The 27,946-nt window shown below is 36.5% G+C and overlaps 1 protein-coding gene across 1 annotated transcript; it reads right to left on the minus strand.

The window, feature by feature from the left end:
• Positions 1–4,308: 4,308 nt before the first annotated feature.
• On the minus strand, positions 4,309–27,845 carry LOC308608792 (sodium- and chloride-dependent neutral and basic amino acid transporter B(0+)-like; the record flags this gene model as incomplete). The annotated part of the gene is given in 15 exon segments (XM_081222131.1): positions 4,309–4,527; positions 5,228–5,395; positions 7,405–7,514; positions 7,773–7,872; positions 8,421–8,539; positions 9,747–9,872; positions 11,699–11,927; positions 16,737–16,877; positions 18,470–18,590; positions 18,592–18,600; positions 19,971–20,109; positions 20,911–21,072; positions 22,882–23,013; positions 26,713–26,824; positions 27,675–27,845. Coding segments are annotated over 15 exon segments (1,986 nt in total). The 3' UTR covers positions 4,309–4,380.
• Between the last annotated feature and the right edge of the window lie 101 nt (positions 27,846–27,946).

The following is a 27,946-nucleotide window of genomic DNA, read 5'->3' on the forward strand; positions in this document are numbered from 1 at the left end:
GTCATCAGGTTGTGAGTAGCGCCCCGCTGCGTGTGCTTGTGAGGTCACAAGCCCTCTCCAGTAAAAAAGGCTGGACGCTGCCGCGCGTCCCAGTCGCACCAGGCGGTGCGGCGCGCTTAGCATACTGGTCAGCGGCTTCCGTGGTCTGGGCGGCTAGCAGCCCCCTGCTTCCCAAGCGCCAGCTGAGTGCTTTGGTGCCCAAGAAAAGTGAAGAGGCCGTAGAGGAGCCATGAGCGGAGTCCTGTTCCTGTTAGTGAGCTGCTTTCTGTTCGCCTTCACGTTTGTCTTCTGGAAAACCTTGTTTCGGGTAAAGTGTACAAGAGCAATTGGAATTAGATGAAGCTCGATGAATACGTGGACTGGGGAGGGGCCGTGTTTAAGAGAGTAGAAAGATAGTAAAATAAGAGTAAGGGGGAGGTCACCTCATTCCTTTTTCTTTTGAAAGAGCCCCAGATGTTGACTCTTTACCCGCACACTTCTCTCATATTGACCAGTGGTTCCACAGCTGAAGTATGTTATAAAAAGCCCCAAGTCACTAAGTGATATGGTCATCTTTTCACCCACTTGAAAAGTACAGCAGAAAGCACCCACTCCCCAGCACCAACTCCCATTTTAAGAATCTGTACTTTCTCTCTTCTATGGCTTCTACTGCCACATGTGTTTCTGTTTGCCTCTTCCTCCCTTGTATTTACCTTTTCAGCCATCTTTATAAGAGCTTTTGGGGGCATTCACAAGTAATTAAGGTCAAAATGTGGGTTTCCCGGTGATATTTAAAGTTCCAAGTGAAGTGCCTTTAGATAGGAATCAGACAGGATCCAAGTATAGACCTACTGGATTGTCCAAGAAATGTAAGCCAAGGGTATGGCATTTGGGCATTAAAATTTAAATTTTAATTTAATTTTTTTCTCAGTCTGTGTTTGGGAAGGGCGTATTTCCAAATCAGTGTATTCATTCAACAGATTTTTAATCTTGGGGGAGGACCATCAGTTCATTTTGGTAAACCAAGACTAAGGATGTTATTTGGTGGTATGTGGATATTACTAAACTCAATAAACTACATATGTATAATTTCCTTCCCTTACAGAGAAACACTGGTGGGGCTTCCCTTGTGGCGCAGGACACGGGTCTGCGCCCCTGTCCGTGCCCCGGTCCGCGCCTCCGTCCACGCCCCCGTCCGTGCCCCGGTCCGCGCCTCCATCCGCGCCCCGGTCCGCGCCCCCGTCCGCGCCCCAGTCCAAGAGGATCCTGCATGCCGCGGAGCGGAAGAAACTAAAAACAAGAAAAAGAGAAACACTGTTGAAATGTCATCAAAATCGACTTCTCTTGTGCTTGTGAGATCATCCTCTTCCACTCAGTCAACTAAGAGCAATACTGATAAGTGTCTTTCAGTCAACAGTCAATGGGCTATTAATCTCCAAAACTGGACAGCCATGGAGAGGAAAATATTTGTAAACCTCAGCATCGTGGAATACAGTCTGGCTGAATTGGAACGATTCCTAGTTACTAAGGGTTTAAATCCTGCATTAAGTTAACCGGAAATCCACTAACAAGCCTACAGAATGTAATGACACTGGAGGCAATCATTAAAGGCACTTTGAGTGGATTCATTTGATTATATGTGTTTAATTATAAATGAATTATTATTTAAAAAGGGGAGGGGAGGGCTTCCCTGGTAGCGCAGTGGTTGAGAGTCCGCATGCCGATGCAGGGGACACGGGTTCGTGCCCCGGTCTGGGAAGATCCCACATGGCGCGGAGCGGCTGGGCCCGTGAGCCATGGCCGCTGAGCCTGCGCGTCCGGAGCCTGTGCTCCGCAACGGGAGAGGCCACAGCAGTGAGAGGCCCGCGTACCGCAACAAAAAAAAAAAAAAAAAAAAGGGAGGGGATGCCAAGTCAGATACAAAACTCAGACATTTGTCAGTTTGCTCACTCACATTTAAAGAACTGATAATGTTGCTAATATATATTTCACTGGGAAAGGAATGAAAGCACAATAGAAAAAGAAACAGTTCGAGTTGTTTTCTTTTTAATAAGCTACACTAAAAAGAATATTGAGATACAGTGATTTTAATTTCACTCAAGTGTGAAAAACAGTTTTTTCTAATGGTTTACAATACAATACTGTAAATGTCTCCAAGTTTGCATTAAAGTAAATGGGATTTGATGGAACGCTTTCCATTATGCAGAATAGTCTTTCTTACCACTGCTGAATCTGTGTAATAATAATACTAAGAGCTATCATTGAGCACCCTAAAATGTGCCAGGCACTCTGTTAAGATCTGTACTTTACACAATTGTAAAGATAGTCACAGAAACTCTTAACTACTCTTTGTAGTCAGCTCTTGAAGTGGATTTCTTTTCCAGTACCAGCACTACCACCAATAAGATATTATCAGTATTTCATCAGAAGTGTGCCTAAATCTTCCCTGAACTGTAAGAGTCTTCGTAGAAAATTACATGCATTTTTTTATTTGGTGAAAAATCCACACCTCAAATAACACCAAAATATAAGGGTAGAATGCATGTAATATAATATGGATTAAAGTTAACATCTAAGCTGTAGTTATCTATTTCAAATAATATTTTATAAAATCCAGTATAATTGAGGAATTAACAATCTGTTGACATTCACTAACAGCATTTGATCTACGCTCAAAGAAAACCCTCAAAATATCTAACACGACTTCATCTTATATATGTACATAATTCACTGAGGTTTTTCAGTTACAGGCCTACCTATTTACCTACCTTCATGCCCCCTCCCCCCAAAATAAGTTACCAGTGTAAATTAAAGAAACCCCTTAATCCCTTACTCCTTTAATCTTCAATCAAAAGGAAGAGGAAAAGGAATTTAAAATGTATAAGAAATTAAGGCTTAAAATTATTCTTTTATTCCTCATTTGACAAGAACAAAAAGCCAGCAGTAGTATATGTGGTTCTTAAACTTTTCTGAGTCACAGATCACTTTTGATATTCTGGTGAAAATTACGTCCTCTCACCCTAGAAAAATGCATACACACATACACGTAGAAAAATATTACATGTAATTTCAGCTTCCTACATTCTCTGAAGCCCAGGTTAAGAACCTTAAGAATAAATGAAAAGTTTCTTACATAGTTAGGTAATGGTCACCATCCTAGGCTGTGATAGTAAACCAGTTGTCAGTGATATATAGTCAATGTATAAACCTATTAGTGGATGGATCTAGAGACTGTCATACAGAGTGAAGTAAGTCAGAAAGAGAAAAACAAATATCATATATTAACGCATATATGTGGAACCTAGAAAAACCTAGACACAGATGTGGAGGACAAACGTACGGACACCGAGGGGGGAAAGTGGTGGGGGTGGTGGTGGGATGAATTGTGAGACTGGGATTGACATGTATACACTAATATGTATAAAATGGATAACTAATAAGAACCTGCTGTATAAAAAATAAATGAAATTAAATTCTTTAAAAAAGTGGATGGAGCACTTAGAACTCCCATGAGTTGTCAAAAAAAAATCTACGAGTGATATAATATGTTTTCATTATCTTTTGTAAGCAAACTGGGATATAGGACTTTCTAATTTGGCTGCCCTCATTCTTGACAAGTTTCACACGTTTATCTCCTGTAAGTATGTAAATAAGTTACCACCCATAAGTAGTAACTTATTCAGAGAAGACAAAATCATTCTACTTGATCTATTAACTAGAAGTAATCAAAGCTTCTGGATTCCATTTTCTAGATTTATCACTTACTGGCCATAGGATCCTTAGTTTTCTGTCTTACGTCACTATTTGTAAATAAAGAATGTAACCACTAAGTTCACCTAGAAAAAGTGAGCCATGAATACATGAAGTTTTTAGACATATGAACCAAAAGTATTAAGCTACAGTCATCATATTATATACACAGTCCATTTTTTTCATATATAAGGCATTTCTAATGAAGTGAGGCTTTCAATTTTAACACTGTCTTTTAAATATATTGATTTATTTTCCCCAGCTTTATGGAAAGGAAGGATTATGTACTAAGAAAATGTAAGCAAGTGATATTTAAAAACTTGTATAATAGAGAATATAATTATTTTCTAAATAACCAGTTCAAAATAAAGCCTTCAATATATTAGAAAAATATTATTTTTAATATTTTATTGTGAAATAGAGGCAGCTATGTGTGTGTTAAGATAATCTTAAAAGAAATATAATAATCACATTGCTAAACAGTAGATTCACATTTTTATATTACATTCCTGCTTAAATAGGGAAAAAAAGCTCATCATACTATTATGAACCTAGTATATACGTGTTTCTACTCAACATTCAAATAAATAAAAATTTCCTCTATTCTAAAATAATCATGTTACACAACCACATATTTTTAAAAACTAGATCTCATTCTGGTTTTCTACTGCCACTAACGGTGGGTATTTCATGGTCAGTCTCTTTTTTAGGATCTACCATATTTTTATACCTTTCCCCACGATGTCTTTCCAGGTATGGCCCCCAGTTAGCAGCTGGTCTGCAGCAGCTTACAATGCACTGAAAAGCAAAGAAAAAAATGAAATTTTAGAGTGTTAAGTCTCCTTGCTAGCCAAAATGAAATAAGAACCATAGAAAAGTAAAAAATGATCATCTAAATTCTTAATATACTGTCTACCAAAAAAATGATACTCAAATGTAACCAATTGTTAATAGAATTGTATGAACTACAAAGCCAAGATAATTGAGTATGTAAATGATTTCAAAAGAAAGTGTTTTGTGAACCCATTCAAGCAACAATATCACTTCATATACTTTCACTGAATTCTCAGACATTTCTCTCCTGGCCTTAGGGTGAGGGTTAAGTGAGGATCTAAACCAGTGTATGCCTGGGAAGTTTCAAGAACCAAAGAGAGGGTCAAGCCACTGATCTAGATCCACAAAGCACTCACCTAGATCTTGAACCCAATCTGCCTGCTGAGCCTACCCTGTCATTGTCCTATCGAGATGTCATAATCAACTCCCCTAGACCTCCATGGAAGAGGGATAACTCAGGGTCTAGACTGGGTTCAAGAAATTTACCAGAGTTTTTCCAGTTTTAACATGCTATTACAGTATGTATTATAACCAGATGAAGTTTTAAGGGTGAAAATTATAGATATAAAGGAAAAAGGTCATTTGCTTTGTGTCATCTCAGTAGAACTCAGTACGGGTATAGATACCATAACTTTTAAAGTATAAATAATATTAACATGCTTACTTGAAGGATGGTTCCTTCAGCTTGAATTATTTTTATAATAGCCATAATTGGAATCCAAATAATGCAGAAAATAATCATACGCCAGCCTAGAGCAGCTCCCCAGTCAGGGTATGGAATTTGGGCATAATTAGGTCTATGAAATTGTACCAATGACCAGATCAAGATTGCCTGTGAAAGTAAAATATGAAAAGAAAATGGTAAAGATTAAGCTTTATTGCACTAATGATTTCATTTGCACTAAGTATTAGCAATTTGATTCCATTCCTTATCAAAAGCAATTAAAATGAAAATACATTCAAGCCAACTAAGATAATCAGGTAACTAGCCAGAAGATAAAATACTAAATGAACCAATCTAAATAGCTTGTATTTGGCTCTGAATAGATTCTTCCAAAATTAGCACTGCCATATACTTATAAAAGATACAAATACTTGTACAACATGTATTTCAATCAAATACTGAAATACAACATGTATTTCACTTATAATAGCATGGTTTTATTCTGTTCTATAAGCTAGCCAGCATATCAATCAGTTCAATGAGAATGTAAAGTACACTTTAGTGAACATGCTCTGCACCTTGCTTAGCAGTTGTTTCTATTATTTTCTACTACACAGAGCACCCCTTACTCCACACCCAAAACAGACACGCCTTCACACATTGGTACATAATTACCAAAGAACCCTTCACTTTCTTATTGAGAAAAAAACAAGCTCAATATATGTTTGGGCAAAACAGTGACTCTTCAAGATGAAAACTAAGGCCAAGTTTTTTAAAAAGTGTTTAAAAAAAACCTACTAGAATGTTGCAGCATTAAAACTAATTATTTAGAAATCTATAAAGCAAACAAAACAAAATGAGCAAAAACTAAAAAATCATCTAGTAGTTCCTCTAAATTTACCTGTCTTGAATTTTATAGATATTCAAGTTTAATTTTAGAATTAAATAGATTAATTTCTTTCATTTCATTAGAGTAATTTAAGTTTATTTCACAATTACCATAATTTTACATAACTACAAGAGAATGGCTGAGGGATAGTGGAATCTAATATATATGACTTTATACAAAATAGATGATAATGTATATCATTTAATATCTAATACTTTTGCATTTTAAAGTAAATCCAGTTGTCAAACCTAGTAATCAGTGAAAATTAGCTGGCTAAAAAGTCTAGCTAGATCTTCTAAGTTGGTAAAGCACTTATGTTATTATGGAGACTTGTGGAGACTTGTGAAGTAAGGAAAACAATATTTAGTAGCACTGTGAAAATCATTTAGCAAGAATATGGAGCATACAAATATTTTATTTCAGCACACCCAGTTCCCAACCGCTCACTACTTGAACCTGACCTTATAATGTTAAAAACACCCTCTAAAACAAATTCTAGATCAAATTATGTAATGGCCTTTTCTAGGAAAACCTTTGAAGCATGGGGGCAGTGAGAACCAAAGCATCCTCTATAAGGCTTTGCCACTGCCCCACCCCCACCATTATCTCTAGTCCATAGAAATTCTCTGTCCCATTAAGTGTTTATTTTGGCATTCAGCCTTTTACTGTCCTGAGCTTTTATTTAAGGATATCATGTCTATATGTCATGTTTCTCCAAGAAGACATCTTTTGCTTTCCCCCAGCTCCTAAATAGCACCAATTTTTAACATAAACTATTGCCTCTATTGACACACGTGAGTTTCTTTTAGTAATTTCAGATACTAAACACTTCACATAAAAAAAATATGCATTAACAACTGAGTGTTGTTTCTTAGCAATTAGTATATTTAGATTGAATTCCTTGAAGGCAGAGACTGGGTCTTAAGCAGAGAGGTTAAGAACATTGTAGACGGCTCAGCATATTTTTTAGGGAATGAGCAAATGACTGGCTTTTAAAAATTTATCCTATTGATAATTTTTAAGTATCTAGGACCTTTAAGTCTATAGGAGCCTGGTTATTTTCTCAAATGGTAACTGTTTAAGCCTATGGCCTCAAAACTAAAACTACAAAGAAAGGCATTGTAATTTAGCCAACTTGGAGGCGCCAGTCATGAAGTAAAAGTTGAAAATCATCACTTTATGACCTTAATTTGCCTTACTCTATTCAGTGTGAATAATTCAAGTTTACCTTAGAAGTGTTTAAATATATATATTATTGATACCAAATTCATGGCATGTTAATACTTACCGTCAAAAGGATAGGCGTAATGAAAAACCAGCAAGCTCTCCACCATAGCCAGAATATCCATCTTTTTGCTCCAATCATCATTTCTACATCTTCAATGAATCTGTTGCCTCCTAAAAACAACAAAGAGTTCATTCAGCCCTTATTTATACTTTCATTCATTAATCATTGTGGCCCCAAGTCATCTTTCTATGTCTAAACGTTTTCCAATACTACAGCAATGAAGCATATATATACCTTTAACTACATTTTATTCATAATAAATTTTTGTCCAGTATATTATACTTAGCTATTACAGTAAACATAATGAGAAGGAATCAAACTAAGTCATTTTAGTAAAATGTGTAGATAATTCTATAGTCACTATTTACCATAAATCCAGATGATCCCTATTAGTTCCAGTATAGCTGCAATCAAAATGCCCCATCCAGCACAGAAGTGGTCAATCAGATGAACCCAGTAAATTCCAGCCTACCAAAAAATATCAGTTACTTTTAAGTATATTTTTAATTATTTCTATGATTGATGAGGTACTCAAATTGAATCTTCTAATTTGATTTTAACATATGCTCCTTGGTTTCACCTCTGCCAAAATGCGAAAAGGAATGTTTTCAAATGTAAACACAAACGTGGCTTTAAATATCTCAAACAGGATGTACCTTTTATTCTATACTGAGTCACTGTTAAAAAATAAGCATTTAGAATAGTTGATTATCAAAATGATATGCAGTGTGTGCTCTGTAGTAGCTGCCAAGAAATACAGCCTATGTTTATAGTATATAACTTTATTGTAATTGGGGAAATTGTCCATTATTGGGCTTTTTCCCCCTCTGCAAAATATACTTACTATTGAAATTGTGTTATACTGGGGAAAAAACCTGGGCTAAAACTCAGAAAATCTTGATGCAAGTCAGACTTGGACTTGTCACTAAACATCCTCTTAAACCTTGGCTTCCTCATTTAGATTATAGAGTACATTCCAACTAATATTTTGTCTATGAAAAAATACTGTAGTATACCTGAGTCACACAGACGAGGCCAAGGAGAAACAAAATGAAGCAGCAACCCAAAGTTATGGGAACCCTCATTTTCTTCATCACTTTGGGAATTAAATCTTGAATTGTTGTTGTAATCGTTTCTTCAGAAGGGAAAAAATGACATGTCAACTCATTTGCCAATAATTTTAATCACAGAAATCAACTTCTATTAATCAAATTTACAAGTATGTGTTGAGAATATACGCTGGGCCCTACTTCTTACTTTTAAAAATCCACGGGGTGGGGTCCTTTCTCTTGCCAGTGACCACTCATCAGTTCTGATAAAAATCAAATGGAGCTCTATTTGTTGTTTTTAGTCTGTTTTATAAGGTTTTTCATTGGTAGCAATTATAAGGTAACAGGTTCCAAAGGGCTGAAGTAGTTTGAAAGAGGGTTATAGGGAAGGAAGAATTCTAGTAGAACTAGTAGTTATTTATATTTGAATAAATAACATGGAGACAGAAAGGCCTTCTAGGTTTAAGAAATAAATGTGTTCGTGAAACAGGGTACTGGCTAAAAGTAGAAGGATATATGAGTAAAAGGATTAAGAAACATATCTGAGATTTTGAAGGGCTTTGAAAGTCAACTAGAGGAAGCTGGACCTTATCCTGTAAACTATTAAAATGGTTTATGTAAGAGCACAATATGATGAAATTCAGAATCTTTAGGTGTGTACCCTAGGGGAAATCCCTATGTGTACACAGAACCATGTGCAAGAATAGTCATTGCAGCAGTGTGTGTAATTTTTAAAAATTGGAAATAATCCAAATGCCCATCATTATGGCAACAGATTGTGAATTAATTAGCACTATATGTCTATGTGTCAACATGGATTCATAATACATACAAAAAACAACTGTCAGAATGATATGTATGCTATGAAACTTCACATTTATGTGAAATTTTAAAAATTTATATGTTATTTATGGATACATATAAAATGTATACAAACATGGTCTGAATAACATACATAATCCATGGTGACAGTTGCTTCTAAGAAGGAAGAAATGTGAATTGTATTAGACAGAGAGACACAGGGGACTTCAAATTTATCTATAACAGTTTAGTTTTCTAAAAAATATCTGAAGCAAATATAAAATATTAATCTCTGCTCCTTTTGGGTGTCTGATACATGAGTACTTTGGATTTTTCCATATTTAAAACTTAAGTTAAAAGGAACTTTCAGAAAGATGATTCTGAGAGTAAAAGCTAGAGGGAGGCAACAAGGGTAAGAAAAGGATGTTTTTAAGTAGAGGAAACATGAGTAAAATATAAGAGGGATATGTTAACATTGGGAGTATTACTTACCAACGGAAGCAAACTGTGAGTCGAGACCCAAAGTCAAAAGCATGAAGAAAAATAATATGGACCAAAATGGCCCACCTGGGAGTTGAGCTAGAGCTTCTGGATAAGCAATGAATGCCAAATCAAAACCTAAGAAAAATGAATGGCATTTTCATTTAAAATTAGTTGCCAAGAAAACTCACATATTTGAACATTTTCAAAATAAGATACTAGAAAAATCTCATTTTAATTTGGCAACCCAATCCATAATATACATTCTTTAGCAACTGTTTCACTTTCACTTTTAAAAGCGTTTGACTGGGTTGTTCTACGATGTGATAATGTGAACATATGACGTGAATTAAGCTAGTGAGATAAATTTTGTAAATGGTACATTTCTCACATAGGAAATCTTAACTATATCAATGATTTTGTTCAGCTGATTTTATTTATTTTTTAATTAAGGAAGAACAATTGTCTTAAACGCCAGAAACCTAAATTAGGTCACCTTAGCCTAGAAATTCTAAAAATATTACACTATCAAGAAAGATATGTTCATGGAATTAACTTTTTAGTCTTTAACTCTCTTTCCAAATGTTTACCCAAAATCACTATAGGTAGTGCCATTTAATTATTTTTTCACTGTACATTTCACAGCCGTGTAGTGCCATTTTATTTTTTTTATTGAAGTATAGTTGATTTACAATCTTATGTTAGTTTCAGATATACAGCATAGTGATTCAGTATTTTTTGCAGATTATACTCCATTATAGGTTATTACAAGGTAATGGGTGTAATTTTAGTGCCGTTTTAATTATTATATGGATACCCGCAAAATTGTATGTAATGAAACTATAAATTGAATCTCATTTTCTATTTGTTTTGTTTGTTTGTTTTTATTTTTGACTTATTTTAAACATTTTATCAAGAAGGCCCTTTTTTTTTATACAGCAGGTTCTTATTAGTCATCAATTTTATATACATCAGTGTATACATGTGAATCCCAATCGCCCAATTCATTCTATTTGATGTATGTTACCTTTAGAGATGCTTTATTAAAAAATTTCAGTCATGTTATATGATACTCAGTTTTAAGTATTTTAAGTTTCTCCAACCTCCCAGAGGACTGATCTAGGAGTCAGGAGAATTAGCTTCTAGCCTAGGCTCTGTCACTTCCTAATGATTCGCTCTTCTGCAAGACATAACATTTCTGTGCATCAATCCACTCCTCTGTAAATGAGGAGCTGGATACTAGATGATCTCCAAAGTCCTTTCTAGTCCTAACATTCTATTCTCATTCATCAATCTCTCCATCAAATGATACTAACCATAAATAGAAATTTAATAAGAAAGTCCTACTTAAAACAACCCTAGAACTCTGTTCCTGAGAATCTTTAGCCAGATAATTAAGCATCCCTAGTTAATGTCTCTAAAGTTAGGAAGTTCACTAATCAGATTCCTTTCAAGTTGGACACAGCTGTATACTCAGTCAGTTGTGTTTCTATCTGTATGACATTTGTGCGTTTTAAAAATTCAGACCTAACAGTGTAATTTTACGTGGATTAATTTTTATATATAGTCTCTCATATATTCATATATACATATTAACACACACATGTATATATATATATATATGTATGTGTATATAGATATACATACACACAAATGAAGATAATGCATGTAAAGTGCATAGCATGATGCCTGATACTTGCAATTGTGCAGTAAGTAGTTCCTATTAAGGACTAAACAAAATTTGGAAAAGATATTCTTAAACAAGTGTTCTGTAATGTACTGTTGTTTCTGAGATCATCTAAGAATTATTAAATCATTAAAACAATCAAGTTATATAAGATGAAATGAGAAAGAAAACACAATACCCTAAATCTTGAGTGCTTTAATTGCTGTAAAATATATCAGTGTTTCTTAAATGAGCTATATTGAGTTAATCAAAGTTAATAATATATAGCATTACATACCTGATTTTACAACTTGAGAGACTTCCTTTCCAGATATATGAGCCATGTGTCCCAATATAGAAAAAATAGCAAATCCAGCGAACACACTAGTGAGGCAATTTGTCAAACAAATTACAATGGCATCTGAGAAGCAGTTGTTATTGAACTTACTGTAAGATGACAGAGCAACTAAACCACTCCAAGCCACTGACAAGGAATAAAATATCTGTGTGGCAGCATCCTTCCAAACCTACAAGAGAAAATAATATTTAAAAACACACTCTTAATTTTTCATTTGTATAAAATATTTCGTATATAGAAATGAATAAATATTCATACAAGAACAAAATAAATACCCAAGTACCCACTACTCAGCTTAAGAAATAAAATGTTACTAGCCTATTAAAGCCTCCCTGTGCCCCTTCCTGATCATATCACTCTTCCAACCTCAGTGGTAACTGCTATCCTGACTTCTGTGTTTATCATTTCTTCAATTTTCTTTATATTTTTACTAACCTAAGCAATATGGCATTTAGCTTTACATGTTTCTGAGTTTATAGAAAAGTTTTCTTAAAGCATATAAACTTATACAACCTGCTTTTTCCATTCAGTAGTGTATGAGATTTATCCATTATCAATTTGAACCACATGAAATTTCAATTTTGTAAGTCAAAAATGAAAGAATATAGGCAAATTCATATGGTTCAATTAAATGTATGTAGTTCTGAACATTTTTTTCCACTGCTGTATTGCCCCACTAAATATTGCCAAATTGTGCTCCAAAGTAGTTGCATCACTTTGCACTGCCACCAGCTGGTATGAGAGTTCCCATTCCCCTACATCCTTGCCAACACTGGTCAGAATTTGTAATACTGTCCAAACTAGTGGCTGTGAAATGAGTTTTGATAACCCTAAGTACTTTATAAGGTTTAGCATGTTTTTATGTGTATATATATATTCCATAGTCTTTTCCTGTGAAATTCCTGTTCATACTTTTTGCCAATTTTTTGTTTGGGTTATTCGCCTTATTTGAGCTCTAGGAATTCTTTATGTAGTTCGGATTCTAATCCTTTAGCTGTTATATATGTTAGGTTTTTTCTCCCAATTTGTGGCTTATATTTTTCACCTCTTAACATTGTGTCCTTTGACGAACCAAAGATTTTGTTTTAATGTAGCTGAAGGTATTCATCTTTGCTTTTATGTATTGTTCTTGATTTCTCTGACTTAAAAAAAGAATCCTTAGCCCAAGGTCATAAAGCTACTATCCTATATTTTCTTCTAAAAGACTTAAAGTTTTGCTTATATCCTTAAGTTTTCAGTTCACCTGAAATTGATATTATGCAGATTAAATTAGAAATCCCAACACACTGTTTTCTAAATGGAATATCAATTATCTGAAGATAATTGATATTATCAATTATGTCCAAAGATAATTGATATTTTCAATTATATCATTTGGATATCAATTTTATATCAATTGGAGAGTCCATCCCTTTCCCACTGACCTGCATCCCCACCTCTGCCACATATCAAGTTCCATATGTTCATGAATCTGTTTCCGAGATTACTATTCTGTGCCACAGGTCTGTATGTCTCTACCTAGGCTAACACCACATTGTTTTTATACCTATAGCATTATAATATTGTTTCATATCTGGTAGGACAAGTCTTCCTCACTTCCTCAGAAACACCTTGCTTTTTTGCCTTTTCTCCTTTGCATAAATTTTAGAATAAATTTTCAAGTTCCATGGAAACTGTGCTGGGAATTTGGTTGCAATTCTATTTACTCCACATATCAACTTGGGGACAATAAAAACATTCATTCTTAACAAGGGTGGTACTAGGCAGTTTTTGAAGAATGATGATACATTTAGGCATCCCCTCAGTCATCCAGTACCCTCATTCCATGTTTTGATTAGAGCCCCACGTGGCTGGCCTCATCTCTCCATCTAATTCGACCCCTTTATCATTCCCCCTTTCACAATTTACCCCTCCTATGTCTCTGCTAAAGGACAATAATAAATCTTAGAAACTAACCTAGGTAAATCCATTTTAATAGTAAAATTCTGTAGATATAACATTACCCCAAAGAAAAATCTAATTGTGAAGACTTCACATAATAGGGCTGGCATATATGTAGGCAAAAGTGTGTTTTTAGTCCATCTGAAAACAGGACTGGTCAGTGGAAGGCAGGCCGTATAACATGCTGACTAACAGTTCTTGCTCTGGAGTCAAAAAGAATGAAGCCTAAATCCAGTACGTCTCACTTTCATTGAATTTGATTTATTCAACATCTTCAAGCCTGTTTCATCATCTATAAAGTGGAGATGATGATGATGATAATAATAGTAGTAATAATTATATGCCCTAGGAAGGATGTGAGAATTAAATGAGATAACATATGTAAAGCAATTAGTAGGATACTCAGTGATAGCTATTATTGTTTTTATGGAAAAGAAACATGAACTGATACTCGGTTTCTTTTGTGGAAGTTAAAAACAATAATTTTCTCCTTGAAAGATATGTAATCTATTTCCAATTTCAATTGAAATAAAGTTGTTAGGAGTGAAATAAATACTTACTAGGCCTTCAGAATACAGCTTGATGTTAGATTATTATTACATTTTATTTCTCACAGGATTTTTTTATATAGAAGTGAAATATATATATATAATATATATACTGGCAGGAAGCCAGTAGGAAGTAAAATGGATGGATAAATAGATGGATAGATAGACAGCTAGATCACGGTTAGTTCACTTATGTATAACAAAATCATGTGAGAAAAAAATGCTCTCTTATTTCTTAGGCGGTTGTACATATTAAGAAATGAACAACAGGCTTATGTTGGTCTCTCAGCTGCTTTGACTTGATACATTATGTATGCATATGTGAGTGGGGGTAAGGAGGCTGGAGGTTGTGTGGCAGGTTTGCATTGTGTAAGAGTGCTACTGCATACCATGATGTACCTAGGCTGCAAATAAAAGTGAAATATAGTTCCAAACATAGTTATAATCTCTGTATCTACCCATCTCATAGCTATATACAAGATTATTAGTTGAGTGATTAGGAAACCTTAATTCAAGATGCAAAAGCAGGCTATGTAGATTTAATTAAATGTGACTCTTCCTGGGTCTCAACTTCATCACTGTAAAATGACGGAGTTAGTAAAATAGTCACTGGAGGCCCCTCTAGCTATAAATTTCTATGGTTCTCTACTCTCCTAGAGATATCAGTAGAGTTCAAATACTTAAAGAAAAGGAAAAAATATATACTTATGATTGCATGTTTAGAATATGGATTGGAGAGGAATAAAAAACATCTAAGAAAAAATTCTCATTGCCAGCGAACCCAAAGAAGGCATGAGGGTAGTGTTTGTGTTGGGGAGAGGAGGTAGGATGATTAAACTGTATGTTTCATAAGGAGCTTTAGGCTTAGCTCTGATGTTTTAAAGACAATAGAGACACCGAAACACAGACCAGTATGAAATAGTCATATAAAATTTTCTGGATAGTTTCATGGAGCTATAAAGCCCAGGTGATCTGAGGCTTGTAAAAGCCACTTAAAGGAATATCAAAGGGGTTTTTCAACTGTGCTCCAAGTTATGAGGTTTAAAGAAAATGGAGGGTCCACTTCTTAGGGAAAATGTTGCATCTACAATAATATAGTATTATATAACAGCAAGAATTAAAATACTAGTGTCCTCATATTTATATAACAGTTTACCATTTCAAAGAACATTAACATATTTTATCTTGTTTAATAACCTAACAGAGGGAAGATGGTGAGTCCCAACTTCCATTTTATTTGCTTCTCATGCATTACCAAAAATGGTCTAGATGGAAAGAGACTAACAGACAAGATTAAAAGATATGAGGCCCAAGATAAATGAAGAAATCAACAATGGCCTACGGACACATCAAACTATGTTAATCTCCAGCACATAAACAATAAAAGTTCATGGTTCTAAAATAATTTAGGGTTTTTTGGTTAATTATTGAGTGAAAATTATTTGGACACACAGAAGGTAACTGAAGGCCAGAGACTGACCTCTCAATTTTCAAAAAGGTAAAGGATGGATTTCCATGACTAAAAACTGATAAATTTGACTTGCTTACCAGAAATGTTCTACAACAAATAATTAAATATCCAGATTGTGAGTATTTAGAAAGTCACAATTGCTGGAAATTAGCATGAGTTCCACAAAGAATACCATAGCATTTCCATTTCCATAGCCTAATATCCATTTTGGCTAACACTACTAATATGGTAGATATTGTAGGTTTCTTGATTTTAATGTAATATCGTGGGGTTTTACCTGACCAGAAGCTTAATGTGTTCCAAGAATGTGACATGACTACTAAAAAAGTGAAAGTGTTATTAGCCTGTATCAATAGAAGCATAGTATATAGAGTACACTTACTGACAATGCTGTCTGCAGTCAAAATTGTAAAAGATTTTATGTACCTATAATACACACAGCCATTGTCTGGAGATGGACTAATATTATAAGGGGTTACCAATTCATATTCATGGCACATATTTATGTGTCTGGTACAAGTAACAGTTTTGTTTATGGAATGCTTCATCCATTTCAAATTTATGTTTTAACTTCATAATATTAACTTTTGATACTAACTTTTGAAGACAATTAAAATTTATATTAGACCATTAAACCATCAGCTATAATCTTTAAATCTACTACGAGTTTATCTGATAAGTCACATAGCCCTAGTCATCAATTTGTGGGTATTCATGCATGAAATATTCTTTTTCAGATTAATAAGCCCCAAATCCTTTTGGTCAAATAGAATCAGTTTGAATAAAATGACTTTGAAAATCCTATTGCTAAAAATGATTGTCTCACTTCCAAAAAGAGAGCATTAGTGCCATGTTCAACAGTTAAATCAGACATCCTAGGGGACGGAAACACTAATAAACTTAAGTACATATTCTTTTGCAAGCTACTATATTATGACACTCAATGGCAATCAAAGATTTTCAATATTGGCTTTTAAGTTTTACCTCCTCAGATAATTTGAAATCCAAATTGTCTTACCTCAGCTTCCCTAAGTTTTGTAAAATTTGACTGTGCTCCAATATAGTATGAAATGCCTTTTGATGCACCATCCAGAGTTGCCCCTCGGATCAGCAGGATGAGCAAGGCAACATAGGGGAAAATAGCTGTAAAATATACCACCTACCAAGAAGAACAACCAAAAGTTAATGTTATTTTTTTAAATCATGGTGTATAATTATATACAAATAAAGTTATTAGCCAGTTGAAATTAGTAAAATAAAGTATCAAAGATTTCATTAGGTTATTAATGTCCGATAATACTAATACCAATGTGGGCATAACTTTCTCTTTCTGTTCTCACCACTCTCAAATGATCCACTTTCAAAACACTCTGATGTATGAAGCAATATTTACCAGGTTTGTGTTGTAAATACTCAATACATTAGCAATGGTGACTTGGAATCTAGATCGAGTGCCTTCCTAAATGTATCCTAATAAATGTCTGAGGGGACTGAATAGCACCTCTTGGTAAATTACTGCATTGATGTGGGAAGGGAAATGATTTTAAACCCTGCAATGATACTCAATCCCCAAGGAGAAGGAAAATCTCCTAGTATGTGTCCAAATCCCACGAAAGTTGATTAAGTGAATACTTAATCAACACTTGCTATTATTATCCTTAAAGCTACCATTAAGAGAGTTTGATAGCACACATATATACGTGTGAACTGCTTGTGTTCTAGATAATACATGGTTCCAGATGAGCAGACTGCCTTTGAGGCTGGCTTTTCATTAATGTGGATGATTTCTTTGGTCCATAGATGTCCTATGTTTGAAAATATGCCCAAGGAGATGATTTAAACAAGTCATCCAGAGACCAATAAAAATTAATGGCGTGGGTAAATGGCTTTTAATGGATTATTTCAATATTAACATCAAAAAGGAGCCAAAGGTTTCAAAAATGTGCAATTGCAACATTATTTTGGAAAGTTTCCACTGACTTTGTGATGTTCACTGTGTTTTTCTGATCTAACAGCATGTCTCATTACAATGTAACATTAATTGACTGTGCTAGATATTGTACCAGAACACAAAGATAGTATCCACAGTTATTCCTGTCGTCTGTCTTTAAGGAAATTTCAGTTTAGTAGTTACAAACACATACACATTTACTTTTCTGAGTACTGTCCAACTGCTCACAGAGAAAATTTCATACTGTTCTCTGAAATTGCCACAATGTTCTCTGAAAGTTTAAAAAATAAAACAATGAAGTGGGAAATGTTTTTCAGAAGAGGACTCTGCTGAGACAAGGTTCTGAGTCAATTTTGGCAAGCTTTAAGAGAACAATGGTATAGTTTTTTTCCTTCTCTCTCTAACAAGGGGAATCCTGACACTGTCACCCTATATAACATATATAACAAGGATCTAACCTTTCCAAACCAAACATTGCAATATATAATTCCATTCAAGATGCTTCTTTATTATAGTAGGACAGAAATACTCCCAAGCCTCAGAATGCTGTATCAGCTAGAAGGGCCCAAGTTTAGAGAAATTGCACACATCTAGTACTAATTTTTGCTTGTTTTGTTTTATTTTTAATAATAGCAGGGTTCTTATGTATTTTCTTAGAGCGAGGCTGCCTACTTAGAAAGCTTTTCACACATTTGAATGTTCCCATCATAGAAAAAACATGCATTTGGTACTACCTGGCATTGAACTACAATGAAATTGGAAAACAGCTACATCACTGTCTCATGTGTTTTCTAAATTACCTTCCCAGAAGACTTGATTCCTCTAAATAGTGCTGCTCCAACTATGAGCCAGGCCAGAAGAAGACAAAGTGCTAAATACCACACAATGACTCCAGTCTCATCCAATCCACTTGACCGTTGGCGCCACTTTACTGAAAATACATAAGCCCTTTGATGAACACACAATCACTTGTCTTTTTTTTTTTTTTTTTTTTTTTTGCGGTACGCGGGCCTCTCATTGTTGCAGAGCACAGGCTCCGGACGCGCAGGCTCAGCGGCCATGGCCCATGGGCCAAGCCGCTCCGCGGCATGTGGGATCTTCCCGGACCGGGGCTCAAACCCTTGACCCCTGCATCGGCAGGCGGACTCTCAACCACTGCGCCACCAGGGAAGCCCCACAATCACTTGTCTTAATACATTGAATTTTTAAATATCTTTCATCCAGGGAGAAGCTTCATGAGTACTTTATTAATACATCAACATTGTGTGAGTCTTTTATTGATACAGTTGTATGGAGGGGCAAACATAGTTCAGTGAAAAATTAGGCTCTGAACTTTCTGGTCAACTGCAGCCAATCCAAAGTTCCAAACCCCAGAATAAAAGACCCACTCATTCCTTTAGCTATGATTTTACCCTAATATTTCAAAGCCCCTGTATGGAAAGAATTTAACCTTACATCAGATTATTTCATTTTACTTGTTACGGTAGTTTTTTCTCAAGTTCAGATGATGGAGAAAACATTTAAATTGTATTAAATATTTTCTTATTCATCATACTTGTAGTTATCAAACCTAAATGGTCCCATTATTTATACCTTTTTCAAAGGTATAATTCCATGATTTCCACTAGGGACATATATGGATCTAGGATTTTAATTCTTAGCTTGATATTTGGAACATTTCAAGGTCCAAATTTTAAAAGGGTCACAAAGAGCAACAACATGGAGCTGAGGAAGAGCTCATTACAGCAATAGTCAAAGAAGTTATGTAAGGGTAAAGGGTAGGTATACAGTAAGGAGATAAAAGAGAGCTCAGTTAAAATTAATAAAAGCACATATAACCCCAAACATCTATTTTTACCATATAATGACAATTATAAGCAAAATGGATAATGAAGAATCTCAGCCTTAAATAGCAATTTTGCCCCCAGTATTACACATCACCCACCTGTTTATCATTAGAACTTGCTCATTAGAGTCTAAAAGTTGCATATTTTTCCTTCACAGCAATGCCCTAGCTTATAGCTAATAAACACTGTATAAATCATCACTGAGAACATTGTGCCCATTTAATAACTAATTTATAAATGACAATCTATTAACTATGAGCTAATTTTGCAGGCTACTACTACTCACACAGGCTAGGTAAACATTTGAGTCAAACGAAGTATAATTTGCTCTGACTTGACTCCCCCCCCCTTTTTTTCTACTTATATGGGTTAAGAAAAGAGCGGATCAATATTTTATGGTTATAAACATTTTTAATAACATCCGTTTAAGATGTAGATAATTTACTGTACTCACTTCCAATATTGTTCACTGGGAAGCCGCCCTGGCTGATAAACTTCACTTCCATTGATGCAGGTAAAATTGTTGGCGTCTACCCAGCTTTTATTCACTTGGAAGATTTCACCTAGCTTTATACTCACATGACAATGTGTCACTAAAAATTAGAAAAAAGAATACATACACAGACACATACTTAGTTTTAGAAGAGTACTTACCTGGAAAAAAAAAGTTTTAATGATGAAATATTTAAAGTACTGTCTAAATTGTTACTTGGTGAAGGTGGAGTAGAAATCTTACAAATGGAATAAGCCATGCACATTCAGCATCTGAAATCCTCTCTACTACTAAGCTGGGGGTGAGTATGAAAATATCTGCCTTTTTAAATTGTGGTTCTATTTAGAGTAATAACAGCTATAGAGTAACAATCATTTCAGTTGGGACTTAGTGCTCTAAGGAGCTTTTCATATGTGGACTTATTTAACCTATATAGATAAATGACACCTTTAAATTCCTAAGAAGTGTTAAATCTTTATCACTTTATCCTCCAATATACACAGGCAATCCCAGTGGTAATAGTCTACAATATGGATGCTACATTGTCCCAAAGATTAGCAACACTCAACCATCAACTGAAACACTACTACTATCATAAATAGTGCTTTTCTCTCTTACCACTTTCCCATTTTCTTCCTTTTCTTGATGCCCACAACTTAGGCCTGCAAGAAGTACTCCAAGTAGTGGTTTAGCCTTACTGGGTGCCCTCAGAAATTAACATATTGCATTAATCAATTTTCAGGTTATACATGCTTTATTCTGCTTTTAGCAATAACCTATGGCTCACTTAAAATTGAACCTAAATTGGTTAGAAAATGATTTAACCCTTTAATCTTCTTAGAAAATATAAAAGAATGATGCAGAGTTAATAATATTTTTTAAATAAATAAATGAATTTTACCTACAGGAGATCTGCTACAGGTTTTATCTGCCCAATAAGAACAAGTTTTCCATGGTAGTTCACGTTGAAAAGAAGCAAACATGTAGTAAAGACTATGGGCAATTATGACATTATAATAGATTGTCACAAAAATGGATATCAGGACCATTGTAATCCCCACACCTGGAAAAGAGAACAATTAAAATAAAAAACAAGTGAAATTTGTTTTCCTAATTATTAAAGCTGCATCTCAATTTCCACAAAATCTATTTTAAAATGAGAAAACTGTTTCAAACAATGTTTTCTCTCTCTCTCTCTCTCTCTCTCTCTCTCTTTTATGTGGGGAGGCAGTACTACTGTCTGAGTAGCTTTCTTCTCAAAATTATTTTGATGATTGACTTTCTGAGACAGTTTTTTAGTTGATCAGAAAAAGGTTCTAAGATCAAAGACCTGTATTAAGCCATCAAATTCACATAAGGGAAAAACATGTTCATTATTCTTTCTTATTAAGTCTGTAAATTCTGGTCAGAGTGGATATTACTAAAAAAAAATTATTCAAAGCTCATATCCTATCGACTGGCTGACCAATACCTCCCTCTTCATCTATAAACCAGCATTTTTAAAAACATCTTTATTATAATTGCTTTACAGTAGTGTAGTATTTTCTGCTTTATAACAAAGTGAATCAGCTATACATATACATATATCCCCATGTTTCCTCCCTCTTGCATCTCCCTCCCTCCCACCCTCCCTATCCCACCCCTCTAGGTGGTCACAAAGCACGGAGCTGATCTCCCTATGCTATGTGGCTGCTTCCCACTAGCTAGCTATTTTACATAAACTGGGACCAAGTGAGAGAGTGGCATGGACATATATAAACCAACATTTTGACAAGTAGAAGATAAATCCTCTGAATGAATGTCCTAAAAGGAGAGTGCACAGCATTTCTACAAGTGCATGTAAAGAAAATTCAATAATTCAGTAACAATCGAAATTTAAACTTCTGAAATTCCTTTAACTCAGTAGTTTCAAAATACAGCAAGCATACTGAATGTAGCTCCTATGTTAAGACTAGCTTTTGTGACAAAGCAAGAGAGTGGCATGGACATATATACACTACCAAACGTAAAATAGATAGCTAGTGGGAAGCAGCCGCATAGCACAGGGAGATCAGCTCGGTGCATTGTGACCACCTAGAGGGGTGGGATAGGGAGGGTGGGAGGGAGGGAGACGCAAGAGGGAAGAGATATGGGAACATATGTATATGTATAACTGATTCACTTTGTTACAAAGCAGAAACTAACACACCATTGTAAAGCAATTATACTCCAATAAAGATGTTAAAAAAAAAGATCAAAGAGACATATCAACAAAGAAAAAAAAAAGAGTAGCTTTTGAGGTAGCTTCCTTAATATTCCAGCACTATATTCTATTCACCTCGCTATAAATACATTTTTGATGTTACACTGAAACCTTTACAAGTAGTTTTCAGCAGCCAGCACATACCAAAATGATATCTAATCTTCAAACAGAAAGGCTATTGGATGTTTAATAACAATGAAAGCATTTAAAAAAAAAACTCTCCTAGTGTCCTATTCCATGAGGAGCATCCAAGAAAAACTAGTGACCTGCCCTTCAACTCTTCTGAATGAGGCGTTCTAAAGGATATGCAAAAGCAAGAAGACAAAGACCGCATGTGAAGTAGAAAAAAAGCCAGAGCCATAAAGTTAATGCACAAGACTGTGTGCCAAGAGCATTCAAAAGGTGAAAACAGGAAAATAATGACACCTTTACAACTCTCTCATATCCTTCTTAACCCCTACCATATCTGCAGCCCAAGCTAAAGAGAAATATAAATTAACATTTGATTTCTAAATTTGACAGTGTCAAATAGTCAGAAAAGCAACGTATGCCCTTTTGCCTTTAATATGAGGACAGCTATACGCAGGAACAGACCAATAAGCACAATAAGGAAAACATTTTAATACCAACCTTGAAACAATGGTAGAATCCTCCAAACTGAAACTGGACCTAAGCTAGCAAATTGTCCCAGTGAACACTCTAGGAAGAACAAAGGTAAACCAGCCAGTGCTAGCATAATCACATAAGGTATCAAGAAGGCACCTAGAAAACACACAAAAAGAACAAAAGCACTATTATATGCCCAAATCTTGATGGCACTTTGACAACTAGCACAACATTTTAAAAACATTCTGATATAGCCGAGTCAGAGAGTACTGGGTTTAAGCTCCAAATTTACTACTGTCTGTGAGAAAATATTTGATTCTCTAAATCTTGGATTCCTCATCCATGAAATGGGGATGCTAGTATTACCTAATGAGGTTGCTGTGATTATTAAAAACAATAGCCCGTGGCTTCCCTGGTGGCGCAGTGATTGAGAGTCCGCCTGCCGATGCAGGGGACACGGGTTCGTGCCCTGGTCCGGGAAGATCCCACATGCCACGGAGCAGCTGGGCCCATGAGCCGTGGCCGCTGAGCCTGCGCGTCCGGAGCCTGTGCTCCACAACGGGAGAGGCCACAACAGTGAGAGGCCCGCGTGCTGCAAAAAAAAAAAAAGAAAAAAAACAATAGCCCATAAAAAGCAATCCAGAGAAGTTGAATGATCACAGGCTTTGGAGCTAGATAGCCCTAGCTTTATATCCTGGCTCCATCATATACCAGTTATGTGACCTGGGGCAGTTTACCTAACCTCTTAACCTTGGGTTCCTCATAAATGGGAAGAACAATGCCAACTCATCAGTTTGTGGTAAGGGTTAAATCATAGAGCCTATGTGAAAACACTTGGCAAAATGGGCAGGCACATAGTATATTTTCCAAGTTAAGTTCCCTCCTTTCTCCTTAAAAAACAAACAGTTTTTAAGACTTAGGGTTCAAATGTTAAATGTGGCTCAAAGTGGAAGTTACTGCAGCTAAGTTCAGTATTCTCCAAATAGTCATAAGGGTCTTCACTCAACGTTAATAAGAAACATTATTTTTGGTGGAAGAATCTGAACAACTGAGATGCATTCAGAATTAACTTTCAATTTCATAAGGACTACATTCTGGCCAGTTAAATGAGAGTGGTAGTATCATGTGCAGCTTTGGGGAAATGTCCTTAAAAGAAAGGAGGCACGTCTTTCTTCACGTTTCCACCAGCCTGGTAACAGAACAGCTCAGCAGCAACTTGGACCACGAGGTGGAAGATGTATGTTGAAGATGACAAAGCAACAGAGTATAACAAACCAGGGCTCCCGATATGTTTATGAATCACCCGTGCCCACACTGAATTGCTTGTCTTTTAATCAACTCTTTTTGTTTAAGTTATTGTTGCAGTGAAATATTATTCAGCTTTAAAAGGAAGGAAATTCTGACAAGGGCTACAGCATGGATGAACCTTGAAGACATTATGCTAAGTGAAATAAACCAGTCACAACACAACGAATATTGTGTAATTCCACTTATATAAGGTACGTAGTATAGTCAAATTCATAGAGACAGACAGTAGAATGGTGGTTTCCAGGGCATGTGTGGAGGGGAGAATAGGAAGCTAGTGTTTAATGAGTACAGATTTTCAGTTGGGAAAGATGAAAAAGTTTTGGAGATTGATGGTGGTGATGGCTGCACAACAATGTGAATGTACCTACTGCCACAGAACTGTACATTTAAAATTGGTTAAAATGTTAAGTTGTATATTTTATATACTTTATGACAGTTTAAAAAATGCCAGAAAAAGTCAATGTTAGCAACAGTCAATGTGCATGATGGGAATATTTTCCAAAATCTTTGAGGTGCTCCCTTGGGTACCAGTAAGATCAAAATTCAAAATTCTATTGTTAGAGACAATGTTACTGGGCTTCACTCAATTTTATTTGATGAAATAAGAAATTAAATGTTAATATAACCACAATTACATGCCAAAGGAAGTGTTATCACCCAACTATTAAATATTTAAATCCTTCAATGCTCTATTCTTACTTCTCTTTCAGTTTGTATGCCCTACACTGACATGAGGGAATTTCTTACACATCTAGAGCTTCAATTGTCATTTATATGCAGATGCCTTGCAAATGTATGTTTTCACTTATTTCCCTGAGATCAATTATTTTATGTTTCAAAGTCTCCTCAAACTCAACATGTCCAACACCAAATTCATGATCAGCACCCCCATACTTGGTTATTTCCCATCCATTCAATTGAGTAGGCCATAAAGCCAGGACCTTCACTCTCCTTTACATCTCATATCCTAGTATAAGCTCCTGTGTCATCATGTACTTCTTGTTATCACTTATCTCATTAATACTTTTACATGATTTCTGTGAGTATTTGATTGATTAATGTCTATCTCTCACACTAGAGTGCACATTCCAGGTGAGTAGAGACTTTTTTTTTTTTTGGTATGCAGGCTTCTCACCATTGTGGCCTCTCCCGTTGCAGAGCACAGGCTCCAGATGCTCAGGCTCAGTGGCCATGGCTCACGGGCCCAGCCGCTCCGTGGCATGTGGGATCTTCCCGGACCGGGTCACGAACCCGTGTCCCCTGCGTTGGCAGGCAGACTCTCAACCACTGCGCCACCAGGGAAGCCCCGAGACTTTAGTTTTGCTCAAAGTCATATTCCCAGAATACAGCACAGTGCCCACCCTTTATGTGGGTGTTTAATAAATACGTGTTAAATAAATCTTTAAGCTCTGAACTCATAATTGGGAAATAAGTTTGATATGAAAAATGTATAAATGTAATTCCTCTCCTTCCTGTCTATATGAAGATTTGAGTTATTCCCCAAGCAGGGTTAGTGGATTACACTTTGACACTCATCTTGAGATTACCCTGGCTATTGCTTTTAGTTCTGTGTTTTAGTTCAGTGCCATTTTGTACATTTACCTGAATTTCTTGAATGCTTCTAACTTGTCTAGTACAATGATTCCTGTATCTAGCCCCTCTCATTATCTACTCCAAATATACTGTTCAATTCCTTGGGTGGAGAATAGTATATACTTGAGGCTCACAAGTGCAGGTAGAAGTCCTGGGGATGGGGATGAGGGTAAGGGAATGGGAGAGTTTATCTCAGGACTCAAACTCTGTGGGTTCAAGACGTGCTTTTGCTGCTAATTTCAAATGAGTTTACTTAACATCTGAATCTGTTTCTGCATTTCCAAAAGTAGACACAGTATTAAAAATACCTATAGCACAAAATTATTGTGAGAACTATGTGGAGGAATGACCCTGTAATTACTTTTTAAACTGTACAGTGAATCAAATGTACATTAACTATCCCAGTGTGAATAAGGTTGGAGTGAATCCTAAAATAGCAGCAGGGGTAGGGAGGAGGTATTTGGCCAAGACTCACAATTTGTAGGTAACTACTTTTACAGCATTTCTACTTCGTTTTTGTTTGTTTCTTTGTTTGTTTGTTTGTTTGCGGTACACGGGCCTCTCACTGTTGTGGCCTCTCCTGTTGCGGAGCACAGGCTCCGGATGCACAGGCTCAGCGGCCATGGCTCACGGGCCCAGCTGCTCCACGGCATGTGGGATCTTCCCGGACCGGGGCACGAACCCGTTTCCCCTGCATAGGATGGCCCAGTTATCTTCTGTGGTCTGGGCTAGTATTTGGCTGGTCTGGCAGGTAATTGAGGTGACCTCAGGTCCCAGTATCCAGCATCGGCAGGCGAACTCTCAACCACTGCGCCACCAGGGAAGCCCAATCACTGGTGTTTCTTGCTGTAATTTTGCACTGACCTCTGAATCAGCAATTATGGCAGTGATTGTGATGCAGGAAGGGACTCTTTCTGTTATTTGGGGCCCATACAGAGTTAGAAAGAGAAGGGCTTTGAACTTCAGGTAACGATGGTCTCAGTCGGTCAGTGAGTGTGAGGCGCGGTTGTGCGCTCGGTAGCCAGCGGCACAGGGGCAGTGCAAGCCCAGCCAGAGCGCACCGCTGCTGTTAACAGAGGCGAGGCACAGACTGCTGTGACGGAGGCGGCCTCTTGGGACACACCGTAGGCTTGGGCCACTATCCTAAGCCTACATGTTGTAAATGTCATGATTGCATTTAATGGTCCTGGAACAAGCAAGAGAGCGAGACTTTGTGCATGTGTGTGTGTGTGAGAGCATGCACTGAATGATGTGCGCGTGTGGAAGTGTGATATGGTGGAACTGCGTGTGCTGGGTGCCTGTGGGCGTCCTTTCGGTTTGGGTAAAGCACTGTGAAGGGATGGGGGCGTTAGGGTGTATGTGGTGTGTGTGCTGATGGGGGCAGGGAGGGGGAACCTTCCAGTCACCCATGGCTCAGCTAGTTGACTTAGTATTCAGCAGTGGGGTGGCTGAGGGGCACTGGGAAGGGGGTGCCTGATATTTTGGGCTTTGTGGGACTCTGGAACCAGACATTATCTTAATCAGAAATTCTGGATCTTTCTTAGCTTGCAGACCACCGCCAATAATAGCTACAAGTTATTGAGCATTTACCGTGTGCCAGGTCCTGTGTGCTAAGGTCTTTCTCTGTATGAGTTCATTTGACTCTTCTAACAGTGCTATGCAGTAGGCACTGTAACTTCCTGTTTACTCTGGAGGAAGAAACTGAAGGCACAGAGTGTTTAAGCAACTTCCCTCAGGCCACTCAACTCCTAAACGGCAGAGCCAGGCAGCCTGGCTACATAGCCCATGCTCTTTGTCACGATGCTCTACAGCCTCTTATCTGTCATCTCCCTATCAAAACCCACTTATTCTGAGGACCCCAACACTCTCCTTTTACAGCTACGGAAAAAGGAGCCTGGAGAGGAGAAGCAGCTTGCCTTGGGCCCAAGTGGCCACTGGTAGAGCCCGTACTTCAGCCACAACCTGCTCTGTCCTTGACGTTGGGCAGCCAGCCTCCTGGGCTGGGTGGGCGGCATCTTCTCTGTGAACACCTTACACAATTCTGGTCCCGCTGTCATTAGCAGCCTTGATTTCAAGGGCTTGAGCATAGCCGGTCAGAAACAGAGTCCCTTTGCTGGTTTGAAGGCAAATGGAATCATTCCATTTTGTTTCCCTTTTGTCATTAATACTGTGAATGAGGGTATATTTT

Source organism: Mesoplodon bidens (genome assembly GCF_964165515.1).
Source record: "Mesoplodon bidens genome assembly, chromosome: X".
NCBI classification, from domain to species: domain Eukaryota; kingdom Metazoa; phylum Chordata; class Mammalia; order Artiodactyla; family Ziphiidae; genus Mesoplodon; species Mesoplodon bidens.